Here is a 16241-nt window from a genome sequence, read left to right on the forward strand (position 1 = left end):
TAGGCCCTCGAGTACTACAGAAAAGCGTGTACTGTACCAATATTTGCTAACATTCACTTATTGATTGACCCTATTATTTTTGGTATTTATTTAGCTTATAGAAGTCAGTCAGCATGGATGGAGGACTTCTGCTCCGGGCAACCCCGGAGGCGGATAGGCGCCCACCAAGGGGGGCGCCGGCATGCCAGCTCCTGTGCCCAGGGCGCTGTGCGTGCAGGGCAGGGCAGGCTGCCCCTGGGCCGGAGGACGCAGTTTGGCGTCTAAGTGAAACGCGGCACCGAGGGTGCGGGTGGCCCCGCCGGGACGGGCAATGCTTCAAACTCGGACACTCGGAGCAGCGGCGACATCCTGTCGGGACACTGGCCGGTCCAGGGGCTTAAGCGGCTCCGGCCGGCTAGTTTGGGGGCCCCTGCGCGTCTCCCCGGGGCGCCGCCTCCTCCCGCGCTGCAGGCGCCCTCGGAGTCGGCACCAACTCCGGCGGAGGGGGCGGGGCGCGGGGCGGGGCCTCGGGGCGGGGCGGGCGGCGCGCTTCCTGGGCCTCCGCGGCTCCGCGAGGGCGGCCCGACCATTTCCTGACTCGCCGGAGCGTAGGGAGGGCCGCGGCGGGACTGTACCATTCCGCCCAGGTGGGTGGCGCGGGGCGCCGGGGGAGGCCCGCGCTCGGGCTAGGCTCGGAGCGCCGCCCCGTCCCCAGCGGGGCCCGGGCCGGGCCGCGGGGCAGGGCCCGCCCCGTCGGCAGAGAGGGCGACCGAGCGTCGGCGGGCGGCCGCCCCGGGCCGCGCGCCGCCCCGCGCCGCCCCCCCGCGCCGCCTCTCAGTGGTTGCACCCGGGAGGCCGCGGCTTCTCGGCTCAGTGTGCTGCTCGGCCCGGAGCGCCCGGGACTGCAGCTCGGGGGCGGCTGCCGGAGGCCGACATGTCGGTGGCGTTCGCCGCTCCGAGGCAGCGGGGGAAGGGAGAGATCACTCCCGCGGGGATTCAGAAGGTAAGGCGGCCCCGGGCTCCCTAGTCCCCGGCCGCCTCCCTGGGCGCGCCGCGGGCCGCGTGGGCCTGGCGGGCGCCGCGGGGCGGGAGGCGGCCGCTTCCCCCTGCCCACCCTCCCCGGGGACGGGGCGGCGGCCGGCGGGGGAGGGGGCGGCGGGAGCGTGGGGGGGCCGCGGCCGAGTCTCTGGGGACTTGGGGCCCTCGCGCCCCCCGCATGCCGCTCTGGAGTTACTTTGTGACGCCCCGCCCCCTCCCTGCCGCGCAGGCTCCGTGAGCTGCGGGAGCGCGGTGGGGGCGGGGAGCGGCGCCCGGGGCCCGGGGCCCCCCGCCCCCCGCCCCTCCCCCGCCCTGGGAGCGGAGCGACGAACGTGCGCGCGGGGCGGAGCGGGGGGAGGCCGCCGGGTCCCCGCTGCGGGCCCCCGCGCCCGGGGACCCCGCTCCGGCCCGGCCCGGGAGGCCGCGGCCCAGCCCCGCTCTGAAGGGGAGCTCTGCCGAGGGAACTTGTACGAACTTCGTTCCTAAGTGGGTTTTTGTTTTTTGCTCGTCATTTTTCTCCTTCTCTTTTTAACTTTTGTTAAAGTTGGAGAAAAAAATCAGTGGAGACACCGCCGAGTCACGGCGCCGCGGCCGGGCTGACCTTGCAATCAAAACGCGCTCCTTTCCAGCCTTAAAATCCAAATTAGCGTCCCCCCCAGGGGTGTAAGGTTTGCCTAGGACCGGATGCTTGTTTTTTTGAATTTAAAGCCTGGGCTGTGCTTCGATGATGTGATTTTTATATTCTATCCCAACCTTTAAGACTGGAGTATAAGGAATGTCGGACCATTTGGGATTGGAGAACCAGTTGCGACTCCTGCTTGGCCATTTGATTATCTTTGAGATTATTGCCTGGTCACTTCATCTTTTGGAACTTAAGGTTTCTCATTGTTTTTTTTTTTAAAGCAAAAACTAGATTTCTAATGTGTTTTCTAGAGCTAATCTAAATATTTACTAAATAATAGGTCACATTTTATGCAGGTTTTTATATTTTTCAGAGCCCTGTATATACATTTTCTCACAAACATGCTAGTCGTATCTATATTTTTACCAATAGGTGAGTAAACTAAAGCTCAGAGAAGTTAAGAATCGCAGTCAGTAAATGTGAGAGGTAGTATGAACCCAGCCTTTTTTTATTGAGTCCAGCACTGGCACTGTTTAATTCCTCCTCCAACTCCTCTTCTTGTTCCTCCTGCTCCTCAAGATTCTAGCACTTTGGAGAATATTTATTGAACACCAGTTATGAGCCAGACACTGTGTTAAAGGTACAAAAAAGGTAATCTGATCCTTGGGACAAGGGTGACGGTAGACTCCCTTATTTATTCTGACTACAAAATTTAAGCGGGTGGGCTTAAACTCCTTGTGAAACGTTTCTTGTAATAAAGATAAGAGGTACTGTTCTTCCTTCTTAGCTGATCTTGGTGTCAGAAAAATTAGATTGAATTCAAGACCTGTCTCAAACAATTAATAGTTGTATGACCCTGAAAAAAACAGTAAATCTCTCAGTTTCCCTTTGGCAACTAAGACTTTAAATTATAGATCTATTACTAAGTCATACTTTCCTCCCACACTTCAATAAATAAAGATTTATAAGGAAGATTAGTAGATTCTGGAGAGCATCACCAAGGTTTTTCTTTGACATTGGAGTCTTGAAAAAAATAGCAGTTTCATCTTCCAGAGATGATACAGGTATGACTTTTTAAAAAATAGCTATTTTTCCAACTATATGCAAAGATAGTTTTCAATAATCCCTTTTTTTGTAAGGTTATGCATTTCACATTTTTCTCCCTCCCCTCCAGACAGAATATGTTTAACATATACAGATGCGGCTCTTTTTAAATTTCTTAAAATTTTTTTTAAAAAAGCAGGCTCTCCCTTCAGAAAGTTTAAAATTAAGTATGGGGGAAACAAGACATAAAAAGAAGTAGAAAAATGGGGATGGGGTACCTGGTGTTGGGGCAGTTTGTTCTGTGGAGGTAAAACTAGGCAGAATCAAAGAAAGGAAGACATTGGGAAAAGTTTGGTACTCCACTCTCTAGCCCTCCATTTGGAGGGGAAAGGAGGCTGAGAGCTAACTAGTGGTGGCTGAGGTTTGAATTAGTATGGTGATAAGTGATGATGAGCTTAACCAGGGTGGGATATATTGTTCTGTGGAGCAGAGGTCAGGCAGAGTAGCAATGCAGAGTGGAGTCTGCTCAGCACCAGTCCTGCTTCTGACCTTGCACCCATAACCATCATTGTAACAAGTAATTCTGTGGAGAAGTGGACCATTTTTGACACCACCTCTGCCACCACCACCTGAAATATTATCTTTAAAGTCCTTTGCTAGCCTTAAAAAAATTACATAAATGATAACTATTAATAGTCTTGCTTCTTCAAACCCAGTTTCCTTGGTCGTCTTCCAGGGAAACAGCTATTGTGTGGCAATTGGGCTAGCCATACTTGTCACTTGCCCACCTACAAGGAAAACTGGTTGAAGTAGCAATGCACACTAAAGGAGGGACTAGAGGTAAATTGTGCTGGGCAAGTCAAACTAATTGCCTGGGACCTTGAATTTAAGAATCTTTGAATTATCAATGTTCCCAGACCAACAGTCTAAACCTCTAGCTATCATTGTCTTGTTAATGTTTGGCTCTCCCTGACCCCATATGGGATTTTCTTGGCAAGGACATTAGAGAGTGGTTTGCCATTACCTTCTCCAGCTTATTTTACAAAATGACGTGTTGGGAAAAATAGTTAAATAACTTGCCCAGGGTCAGCTAGTGTCTGTGGCTAGATTTGAACTCATGAAGCTAAGTCTTCATGACTCTAGACCTAGAGCTACACTGTGCCATCTATCATTGAGGGGAGGAATAATCCCTAAGGAGAAGGTACAGACCTTTCTTGCTATTACCAACAATCACTCTTTCAATCATGATTACTATTGGACAAGTAAGTCCAAGGGTACATGGTTCCATCCCAGGCCCAGGATCTATCATCCTGGGAAGAGACTCCATATGGAGATGAGACCTGGCAATTACTTCTGGGTGCTGAAGCAAACGTCATGGTTACTTTTTTCCCCAGAAGAAAGTTCTCAACCCCATTCTCCTTAGTTTCTTTCAAGTAGTTAAACAACAGGAAAAAATAAGAGTGGAAATAAGATTAAAGAAGATAAAATGCCACCTACTTTGCTGCTTCATTGTTAAGAGCCACTGAGCTTTTCCACTGGACTTGAACCTGATGATCTTGAGAATATGATCCCCTTGAAGAGTAGGCATGGTCTTAATTTTTATTCCCCAGCATTTTGTTTGGCACTTAGATGTTTGTGCTTTCATTTCTTAAGATATGTAACCAGATAAGTGTATGGGAAAATTTTAAGAGGATTCAAAGAAAATAGATTGGCTAAGATGATCAGAATAGGTTTCCTGGAAGAGTCAGTTTTTTAGTTGATAGGTAGAGCAGGATTTTACAGTTGGAGTTTGTTAGAATAAAAGTAGTGGGGCCACTAGGTGAAGCAGTGGATAGAGTACCAGCCCTGGAGTCAGGAGTACCTGAGTTAAAATCCAGCCTCAGACACCTAGCTGTGTGGTCTTGGGAAAGCCACTTAACCCCATTTGCCTTGCAAAAACCTTTAAAAAAAAAAGTAATGGTTTGTGTGCTATGGGGAGGTGGGATGAGATTGTTGGATTTAAAGATAGAAGACAACTAGTAGAGGAGACAATGATAACTTGAATTTACCCCACCACCTCTTTCACAAACAAAAGACTCTACAAGGAAAAAAAAAACCCAGATGATGATAATATCATGTACTTTTAGAAATCTTTGATAACAAGGCAATGGAGCTGTAGTTAAAAAAAAAAGGCCATCATGGTTTTGGAGTCAGGAAGGTTTTTGGTTCAAATCACTCATTTGACTTTGCTTTCTTGTGGACTCCATGGCCAAGTTAAATAGTCAATTTTTCCGACTTCCTCACATGGAAAACAAGGTAATACCTGTAATACATGCTTCACAGTTGGTTTTGTGATTTGTTTTTGGTCTGGACCTGTATTGGAATGATACAGGGAACTCCCAATGAGGAAACTCCCTCTGTCAAGGCACATCTGCCACTACTTCCTATATCTTAGAGAGTTGGGTGACTGAGACGTTAAATAATTGACTGAGGCAGAAGCAAAGCTTGAATGTAAGACTTTGTGACTTCCGTTGTCAGACCAATAGTGGTGCCTCATTTCCTCCTAACAGAGTTGTAGCAAAGATCCAGAGATTTTATATGGAAAGTGCTTTACAAAATTTAAAAGTGCTCACTTCAATAGCCATTATTATTATTATTGTTATTATTATGAAATATGGTGAGGTATAGTGAGTAAAGAGCTGATTTGAGTTAGGAAGTCCTGAATTTGTCTACTTCTGGAGTGCTATGACCATGGGCAAATCACTTTTCACCTCTTCAGTTGTCCTGGATTACTCATTAAAGTAAAGTACTCTTTTCTTTATTGGTAAAGGAAGTTCCTTACCAAGAGAACTTTCTATTTCAAAAATTTTGCTTAATTAGAAAATCTGTTTTCATAGAGGTTTTATGTAAACATTTTTAGTTTAAAATTCAAGTAGAGTACATAATTTTAGCAACGTAAGTAATTTAATTTTTTTAAATCTACATAAACTATGTTAATACTCAGAACTATTAAGATTTTAGAGTAGGCATATTTAAGAATTTTAAGGTGTTTTTCTGTGTATTTATGGTATTTTTATGATAATATGCAATAATTGCTTTGAGTTTTTTTATCATGGGTTCTTCAGTCAGTTTTTTTAATAGCACTTCTAGGTTTTTGAGCTTATACTTTTATCCAGTGTTCAAGTTTATGACAAAATTTTTCAAATTTTATTTCAGATGTTGGATGAAAATAATCATCTTATTCAGTGTATAATGGATTATCAGAATAAAGGAAAGACTACAGAATGCTCTCAGTAAGATTGAAACTTTTTTGTATTGATTTTTCCATTTTTATAAAACATGAATTGTATTGTTTAAGAAAGTTAAATATTTTAAAGACTTCTTACTTTGTTTATGTGCTTAAATGACTTAAAGCATATGTTATATCATTCATTGAAAAATTAGATCTATCTGGGGAAGTTGTTAAACCCTGAAGTATTGCTAATGAAACATGGATAATTTGTAATAAAATAATTTTATAATTGATAACCATATTTATATGGACCAAACTATCCAAATGTTTTTAGAATGATGCCCTATATCTTTTCTAAGGTCAGGTAATAACTTAGAATTTTTGCAATGCAAGAATAAGTAGAATTGAAATATTTAAAAGGAGTAAAGAACACTTGTTTCTCCAACACACACACACACACACACACACACACACAGGCACATTTGTCACCTTACCCTATACAGTGGTGTGAATCCATTAGAAAGAGTGTTGAATTTGAAGTCAGAACAAATAGGTTTTAATCCTAGGTTTTCTTGTCTTTGTGACTTGGTAAAGATAGGGTGGATAAGATTAGAATAGGTGATCTCTTAAGGTTCTTTCCAGTTCTAAATTTATGATCCTTTAATTCTCATGCTCAGCAATTTGATTTTTGGGGAGGGTACCGTCAACTTATAAGCTATTCAACTATGTTTTAACCAGTTGGCGAATTTGTGTCAAAGAATGAATTAGCTTGGAAAAACACAGATCTAGAAATGTTATCAAGTGTGGTTATTATTTCTAGTTAGTTTTCAAAACAGGCTTTAGTTAAAGAAAAGGATTTATATTTCTGAAGGAACAGTATTGTAGAGATGGCTTAGAAACTAGGTGGGAAAGAGGAAGTGATCTTACTTTTTATCCAAGACTAACTTTTCTGCCTGTTCAGGTGATCCTATTCCATCTCATATCTTCCAACAGATTGCCTACTTTGCAATCTCTACTCTTTCACTTATTTTCAGTCTCTCTCTCTCTCTCTCTCTCTCTCTCTCCTGGCTCATTTTCTACTATCTGCAAAATATGCCAATGTCTCCCCCATCCTGGAAAAAACCCTCAAAACCCCTCACTTGACCCTTCCATCCCTACTATTATCTCTTTGGCCCTTTGTAATTCTTCAAAAAGGCTATCTACAATAGGTACCAGGTACCTCAACTTCTCTTTTTTTAATCCCTTATTATCTGAATTCTAACTATCATTCCACCAAAACTGCTCTCCCCATAGTTATCAATGAACTCTTTGTTGCCAAATCCAGTGGTCTTTTCTTAGTCCTCATTTTCTTTGACTTCTATAACTTTTGATGTTGTTGATAACTGTCTTTTTCTTAATAACTTGTTTCTCTCTAGATTTTCAGTATACTCCCTCTTACCTTGTTTTCCTCCTAGCTGTATGACTGCTCTTTCTCTCCTTTTCTGGCTCTTCCTCCAGATCATGCCCTCTAACTACAGTTGTCCCTCAGGGTTCTGTCCAGGGCTCCCTTTGCTGTTACATTCGATGATTTCTGTCGGCTCCTATAGATTTAATTACCATCTTTATTGAAATTTCCATTTTCTGCCCCAGTCTATCTTCTGACTTCCAATTTCACATTTCTAGCTGCCTCTTAGACATCTGTCCATAGACAGCCTATGCTTATTATGTCAAAACAGAACTGATTATCTTTTCTTCAAATTCTTCCCCATTACTGTTGAGGGCATAACCTTCCTCCCAATCCCTTAGGCTTGCAACCCAAGAGTCACCTTGTAATACTCATTCTCTCTCACTCCTCATATCCAAGTTGTTACCATGGCCCTACAACATTTCTATACCCCTTTTCTCTTTTGGCAGTGCCTCAACTCTAGTATCGGCGCTTACTACTACCCACCTTGATTACCGCAGTAGCCTACTTCAAGTCTTTCTCTACTCCAGGGTACTCTCCATTTAGCTGCTAAAGTGAATCTTAAGATGTATGTCTGATTTTGTTATTCCCTTTATTCAGTAAACTCCAGTGATGCCTTATTGCCTTCAGATCAAATACAGAATGCTGTATTTGGCATTCAAAGCCCTTCATTACCTGACACTCTCCTACTTTTCCAGTCTCCTTACATCTCATTCTCTGATATGTATTCTTCAACCTCCTTTTATTGACCTTCTGGTTGTTCCATGAAGACACTCCTCTTGACTCTGGCTATCTTCCCTGACTGTCCCTTATGCTTGAAATCTTCTTCTCATTCCTTGACTTTGTAATCAGGGATTAAGTAACTTGCACCGGGATAGCTAGTAAGAGTCTAGCGTGTGAGGCCACATTTGAACTCCGGTCCTCTTGACTCCAGGGCTCATGATTGTGCCACTTAGCTGCCCCAGGGCCTCAGATTTCTTAACTTTTAAAAATGGATGGGTTGGATTTGGTAATCCTTGCAGATCAAATTTAATGTGAATCTGTCAGCTTTGTGACTCTGGAAAAATCTTGGTGGAAGACAGTTTCTGTATAGAAGATTGTTAAGACATTTAGGACTTTCACAGTACAGAAATTGATGTTAGAAATTAATTATGCTACCTCACACTTCTGAAATCTTTTCCCCAGTGCTTAATGTGTCTTATATGTGTTTGCAGGTAATATAAAAGTCTTCACTTGTTTGCCATAACTCTTAATTACTGCAGCAACTTAAAGATAATTCTTTTAAACAATCAATCATGTGCTGCCTTGTCTTTACTATTTTGAAAAATTTCCTTTTCTCTGCTATGTCTCTGCCATCTTTATCTAAGAGGGCGGTTTTATTACCATGACAAATATATTTGGTTTTCCAAATCTATCTACATACTGCAGCTGCCAATCTTAAGTTTTTGGAAACCGCAGTGTATCTTTTCTTAGGGATGATATTAAAATCAAAATATTCTCAATTCAAAATTTATTTTGATATAGAAGATTTTAAAAAATCAATAGGACGTTTGTAAAAAACACACATTGTTTTATAAAACCCAAAACATATTTCCCTATAGCTCACAGAGGTAAGTTCATTTTTAAAATGAAAGCAGAATGTTATTATGTGTTTCAAATTTTGTAGCTGCTTGACAAAACTCTGATTATCTGTTTATCCAAGAGAGCCAAAGTTTTACATTTTTATGAAGTCTTTGGAATGAGCTATTTCTGGTATAACAGGTTAATAATTGTATTATTTAAATAAGTTTATTTGTTTTTTCTTGAATATATATAATAATTTTAACAGAGTTGCTTAAATATTCAAATTGATCTGTGATCTCACTATTTAGGAATTACCTCTAATTATGAAGATTGTCTCATCTTCCCATCCCATCTAATTGTTGTCCTTTCTCTTTCAATAGGTTGGGAAGTAGGGAAAGGGAATTCCCAAGTTGTTGGAGGTATTTCTTGATTTAACCTGACACTCCAAGGATACCTAAAAATCTCTCTGGTCCTTACTCTTTCCACATGTTCAACCTATCTTTCTGCCACGTAATACCTTGATGACCTCTTTTTCTTATTTTGATCTTCATAGTTAACTCTGGTTATATGTTGGAACCTGCTCCATGCACTCATCATGATACTCGTTGTTTTGTCTTTCGTTTTCAAAAAAGATCATGATATATATTATTGCTGATCATATAGTGACAAAAAAGATACCATGACATATATTGTTGCTGATCTTATAGTGACTTATTAATACCATATTTTTTCCCAATTATATTTTAATCTGATTCTCTGGGCACCCAGGCAACAAGTTTGACACTTCTGTCATAGAATTAAAGAGTATCACTCAGGGCAGCCAGGTGATATTGTGCATAGAGAACTAACTTTGAAGTCAGGAGGGCCTGAGTTCAAATCCAGGCTCAGACACTTAATAATTACCTAGCTGTGTGGCCTTGGGCAAACCACTTAACCCCATTTGCCTTGCAAAAAAAAAACCAAACTAAAAAAAAACCCAAAATGTGATACTACCAGCTGTGTCACCTTGTTACTTAACCCTGATTGCCTTACATCCAGGGTCATCTCCCATCATCTTTATTCATATCTGGCCACTGGACCCAGACAACTCAGGAGGAGAAAGTAAGGCTGGTGACTTTGCATAGCACCTGCCTCACTCAGATCCAATTGACAATATTGCAAAATCTTGGGTTTATCTTTTTATTTCGGACTCTTTTTGTAATCTGAAAATGATTCAGTGAGATGAAACTTAACTTTCACTCTAGTTCTTTCTTGGTTCCTTTGGAAATCATTCATTACAATGAAGTAGGCATAAATAACATTTTCAGACTTATTTTGCATAAAATTTTGAAAGAAATCATTTTGGAACTTCTTTGCTTTTTTGATATTTGATTTATAACCTTTATATACAACTCCTGACTTGGTTATAATGCATTGTTCATATATCTAAGTAAATGGAAAGCAATTTCAGCTTTTAATTTTGGTATTTATTTATTTTTAATAGGTATCAACAGCTGTTACATACAAATTTGGTTTATCTTGCTACAATAGCAGACTCCAATCAAAATATGCAGACTCTTTTACCAGCAGTAAGTACCTCCACTGTGGTTTAAATTAGTCAGTATTCACAAATGGTTTTGTTTTCTTTTTGAAACAGTAAATTATAATGGAGTCAGCATACTAAATGAATTTGCCTTGCCATTGAAAGTGTAAATCTTATTTTTGTTAGTGGCCAGATTTAGGGGTAATCTGGTAATCCACTTGAGTACTATTCCTTTTCCTTATCATTTCCCAACTCCCTTTATCTTCCAAATGAATAGTATTTCTTTGACTTGAAATTGAATTCTGAATTATGTATCTTTTAGTTTGAAAGACCTTTTTTGAATGTTAACAAATTGACCATTTCTTATTCCCATTTCTATAGGGATCTGCTTGATAGATTGACTTTTGAGAGGGTAAAGGAGACACTTAATAATTACTTAACTGTGTGGCCTTGGGCAAGCCACTTAACCCCATAGCCTTGCAAAAACAAAAATACAAAATCTAAAAAAACCCAAACTCTTTGCAGGGAAGACTTAAAACTTGGGAACAATAATTGTTTTTTGCTACACTTTGCAGAATGCTATTCTGATATTTTAAAAATCTTCCATATGCTAGATTATATAATAGAGTATTTTTTTTCTCAGTAGGGACCTATTATTCTCAGCTACATGTTGCAATGGATAGAATATTAGACTTGCTGTCACAAAGGCTTGAATTTGAATTCTGCCTTAGATACTTAATAGCTGTGAGAATCTGAGCAAGTTGCTCAACCTCAGTTTTCCCATCTGTAAAATGGGTATGATAATAGTACCACTGAGTTGATATGTAAAATACTTCGCAAATCTTAAAGTGCTATAGGAAAGGTATGTTGATGATGGGGGGCGAGAACAATTATAGGAAATATTTATACTTCATATTCCAATGATCCTCATATTTTATCATTGTGGGGGTATTCTTCTAATGGTACAGATTAGACATCCATTTGTTTTCATCTTCTGAGACTCTTGTCCATGTCCTCTGATTAATTCTCTCTCCATTGGGGGACATAAATCCATCCTGAGGGACCTTTCATGTCTCTCAACATTTCCTGTTTACCAGTGCAGCATGTGGGCTGTCCATCTGCCACCTATTTCTTGTTATTGCTTTATGACTGACTAACTGCTCCTTCATGGTGGTGGCTGCTAAATTGTATATCACCTTGACTGATTCTTTGTTCCCTAAATTCTTTTCTTTCTGGTTGCTTATAGTATTTTTTTTTTTTTTTTTTTGAGATGGAAGCTTTTATTTTGAATAATGTTTCTGAAAGTTTTCATTTTAAGCTGTTTTCCAGGAGACAGCTAATAGATTCTTTTTCTTTCCACTTTGTATTCTGGTTCTAAGAGATCTGAACAGTTTTCTTTTAAGGTTTTTGAAATATGATATCAAGGCTCTTTTTTGGACATAGTGCTCAGGTGATTCAGTGATGATTAAATTTTTTTTCCTATGTCTGCTAACAGGTTAGTTGTTTTTGCTATGGAGATATGTTACTTTTTTTGTTGTTGTTGCTTGGGGTTGTCAGTTTCCAATTTTTTCTCCCATAACTCTCATTTCTTTTTCAAATTTCTCAAATGCTTTTATTTCGTTTTTAGTAAATATTTTAAATTCTTCTTAAAAATCTTGCTTTATCTCTTTCAGGAATTGTAGTCGAATTTATCCTGAATCTATTTTCCTTTGTACTTTTGCTTGTAAATGTTGGGAGTCATTTTTTTTTCCCTTCTGGCTTTGTGTTTTAAACATCCCTTTCATCCTAATACATTTTTTATGGTGGGATTCTTTTGTATTTGCTCATTTTCCAACCTCCTTCCTGACTTTAGATTTGTTGTCAGGCTGTTTTCTGCAAACAGGGAAGATCTTGTTGATTGTTGTTTTGTTCCAGCCTCTCAAGGTTAACTCAGATTGGGGACCTGAAATCTTTTCAAAGTCTTCAAAGTGGTCTGATCTAGGGAAAGGTCTGATTGCTGCCCCTCCTTGTCTGACCATTGCAAATTCTTGACCTGGATTTAGGTCTGAGCAAGAGTAGATGCTGCTGGACGTAGATCTTCTCAGCCATCTAGAAAACTCAACTGGCTGAGAATGACAGTACTGTAGTTTTCCCATTGTTATGGGATTTCTGCTTTTTAGGCTTCAGACTGTGTTAGAAGTTGAGACCTTATTTTGCTTCTGGGATCTGAGCCACAAGGCTCAGATTGCCCATGTCTTTGGGAGCTCCTTACCTCAGACCACCATCCTAGAAATAGGTAACGAGTGACAGAATTGCCAGTTGCACTTATTACGGCACTCCATTTGATATTACAGTATCCCTGCAGTTCTCTTTCATAACTTTCATTTCTATTATAATGTAATTTTAAAATTAAAAAAAATTGCATGATTTCTTCTAGTTATTCTAATTGTTCTTGTGGGCAAACTTGTTTTCGGGTTATTTTCTTCTTCTGAATTTGTGTTTTATAACAATCTTTTATTTTTTGTTTATGCATTTTTAGTGTTGAAGCCTGTGCCTGTCTTCAGTTGCTTTTGCCTTTTCTTAGGGTCAGTTTGAGCCTAATGCCCTTTCTTTTGAACAGGGATCATTAGGTTCCCCTCCCCTTGCCCCCCCCCCCCCAACTGTAGCTCCTTTCCTTGGAATGGGAAAAAAAGAGAGCAAAGAAGGAGGAGAAGTTTTTCTACTATTTTTCCTCACTGGCTGCTTCTCCCCTGATTGGGACTCTTCCTTGGGTAGGGGAGGGTGGGGAGAAGGATTTTTTTATTTGCCTATGTTGAAGGCCTTTTTTTTTTTTGTCCAGTACCTCTCTCACTTCCCTCTTTTTTTTTCCTCTTTGCTCTGGGACTTTTACTATTTTTTCCTTCCTCGGGAGAAATCTTTCACTTTGATCTTCCAGAAATCTTACTGCTGAGACTTTTTTTTGTTGGGAGTTTTCCCTTCTCTAAGGCTTTTACTTTCATCTTCATCCCTCTTGGGGGATTTCCTTGCCCTGGCTCTTTTTCCTGCTGGAAGCTTTTCATTTATACTTCACTGTTGTCCCTCAGGAGATCTGATGCTTAACCTCCATTGGCCCTAGGGGATGTGTTCTGATCACTTCTTTAGAGTTGTATGTTTTTCTGGTGTTGGGGATGGTTAAGTATAAGTTTCTTCTCAGCCATTTTAATATCTATTCTCTCCCAGCCCTGATTGTTAGGAAATTTTTCTGGAAAGTCTAGAATCAAGAAAACTCCTCTTCTTGAGTTTAAATGTGACTTCATACACTTAATAGTGTGACCCTAGGGAAATCACTTAACCACACTTTCCTCAGTTTCTTCATCTATCATATGAACTGGAGAAGGAAATGTCATTATCTTTGCCAAGAAAAGACCTAATACAGTCATGAAGAGTCAGATTTGATTGGACATATTTTCCTCTTTGCAACTGCCAGCTATTATTCTTGGTTTTTGCCTTTGACTAAAGAGGAAAAAAAGTCTAATCTCTTTTCTACAAGAGAACCTGTTAGATGCTTGAAGGCATTTATCATAGTCCTTTTAAATATATTTTTTTTCAAATTAAATATCTCCAATTCTTTCATATTTGATTCTTTATAGGCTTTCTTTTAAGACTTTTCAGTATTCTGCTTGTTATTGGAACTGTACTGTTTAGGGATTCTACAATCTGCACAAAGATATTCCAGATGAAGTACAAGGATGGCAAAGTACACTGAAAATATCAGCTCCTTATTCCTGGAAACTGTGTTTCTCTTGTTATAGTCTATGATCATATTATCTTTTTTTTTATTAAAGATTTTACTTATCTTGAGTTTTACAATTTTTCCCCTAATCATACTTTCCTCCCCCACCCCCCACAGAAGGCAATTTGTCAGTCTTTACATTGTTTCCATGGTATACATTGATCCAAATTTAGTGTGATGAGAGAGAAATCATATCCTTAAGGAAGAAATATAAAGTATAAGAGATAGCAAGATCAGACAATAAGATATCAGTTTTTTTTTCTAAATTTAAGGTAATAGTCCTTGGTCTTTGTTCAAACTCCACAGTTCTTCTCTGGATACAGATAGCATTCTCCATTGCAGACAGCCCCAAATTATCCCTGATTGTTGCACTGATGGAATGAGCAAGTCCACCAAGGTTGATCATCACCCCCCATGTTGCTGTTAGGGTGTACAGTGTTTTTCTGGTTCTGCTCATCTCACTCAGCTTCAGTTCATGCAAATCCCTCCAGGCCTCCCTGAATTCCCATCCCTCCTGGTTTCTAATAGAACAATAGCGTTCCATGATATACATATACCACAGTTTGCTAAGCCATTCCTCTATTGAAGGACATTTACTTAATTTCCAATTCTTTGCTACCGCAAACAGTGCTGCTGTGAATATTTTTGTATAAGTGATGTTTTTACCCTTTTTCATCATCTCTTCAGGGTATAGACCTAGTAGTGGTATTGCTGAATCAAAGGCTATGCGTATTTTTGTTGCCCTTTGGGTATAGTTCCAAATTTCTCTCCAGAAAGGTTGGACGAGTTTGCAGCTCCACAACAATATAATAGTGTCCCAGATTTTCCACAACCCTTCCAACAATGATCATTATCCTTTCTGGTCATATTGGCCTGTTTGAGAGGTGTGAGGTGGTACCTCAGAGAAGCTTTAATTTGCATTTCTCTAATAAGTAGTGATTTAGAGCAATTTTTCATGTGACTATGGATTGCTTTGATCTCCTCATCTGTAAATTGTCTTTGCATATCCTTTGACCACTTGTCAATTGGGGAATTCCTTTTTTTTTTTTTTAATATGACTCGGTTCTCTGTATATTTTAGCAATGAGCCCTTTGTCAGAAACATTAGTTGTAACGATTGTTTCCCAGTTTACTGCATTTGTTTTGATCTTGGTTACAGTGGTATTGTCTGTGCAAAAGCTCTTTAATGTTCTCCATTTCTTCCCTTTCCATAGATATGGCAGGTAAACTAGACCTTGATCTTTTAAATAGTATTGGTTTTTATGTCTAAATCCTGTTTCCATTCTGATCTTATCTTGGTATATGGTGTGAGGTGTTAGTCTAACCTAAGTTTCTTCCATACTAACTTCCAACTTTCCCAGCAGTTTTTATCAAAGAGAGAGTTTTTATCCCAATAAATAGCTGGACTCTTTGGGTTTATCAAATGGCAGATTACTGTAATTGTTTCCTGCTATTGCACTCTATTTCTTAGCCAATACCAGACAGTTTTGATGACTGATGCTTTATAATATAATTTTTAGGTCAGGTAGGGCTAAGCCTCCTTCTTTTCACTTTTTTTCCATTAAATCCCTGAAAATTCTTGACTTTTTATTTCTCCATATGAATTTACTTACAATTTTTTCTAACTCATTAAAGTAATTTTTTGTAATTTTGATTGGTAGGGCACTAACCAGGTAGTTTAGTTTTGGTAGAATTGTCATTTTTATTATATTAGCCCTATGAGCAGTTGATGTTTGCCCAGTTATTTAAATCTGATTTAATTTGTGTGAGAAGTGTTCTATAATTGTTTTCAAAAAGTTTCTGAGTCTGCCTTGGCAAATAGACTCCCAGATATTTTCTATTGTCTGAGGTTACTTTGAATGGGATTTCTCTTTTTAGTTCTTCCTGCTGTATCTTGCTAGTCATACATAGAAAAGTTGAGGATTTATGAGGGTTTATTTTATATCCTGCAACTTTGCTAAAATTGCTAATTGTTTCCAGTAGTTTTTTTTGGATGATTTCTTGGTATTCTCTAGGTGTATACCATCATGTCATCTGCAGAGAGTGAGTTTTGTTTCTTCCTTCCCAA

The 16241-nt window shown here is 39.8% G+C and overlaps 1 protein-coding gene across 10 annotated transcripts in view; it reads left to right on the plus strand.

Annotated features, from left to right (window-relative positions):
• Positions 1-787: 787 nt before the first annotated feature.
• Positions 788-16241, plus strand: part of LOC141500853 (protein SSXT-like) — an 84076-nt gene continuing 68622 nt past the window's right edge. The window contains exons 1-4 of one of the 10 annotated variants that reach the window (XM_074204358.1): positions 1340-1503; positions 2219-2290; positions 5879-5955; positions 10385-10469. In XM_074204358.1, coding sequence (XP_074060459.1) covers positions 5879-5955; positions 10385-10469 — 162 coding nt within the window. In that variant the 5' untranslated portion in view covers positions 1340-1503; positions 2219-2290. Of the gene's footprint in view, positions 983-1339; positions 1504-1541; positions 1895-2218; positions 2291-5878; positions 5956-10384; positions 10470-16241 lie in introns of those variants that run through there. The other 9 variants (XM_074204355.1, XM_074204363.1, XM_074204361.1 and 6 more) reach the window with 9 other exon arrangements.

Source organism: Macrotis lagotis, chromosome X (assembly GCF_037893015.1).
Source record: "Macrotis lagotis isolate mMagLag1 chromosome X, bilby.v1.9.chrom.fasta, whole genome shotgun sequence".
NCBI classification, from domain to species: Eukaryota; Metazoa; Chordata; class Mammalia; order Peramelemorphia; family Peramelidae; genus Macrotis; species Macrotis lagotis.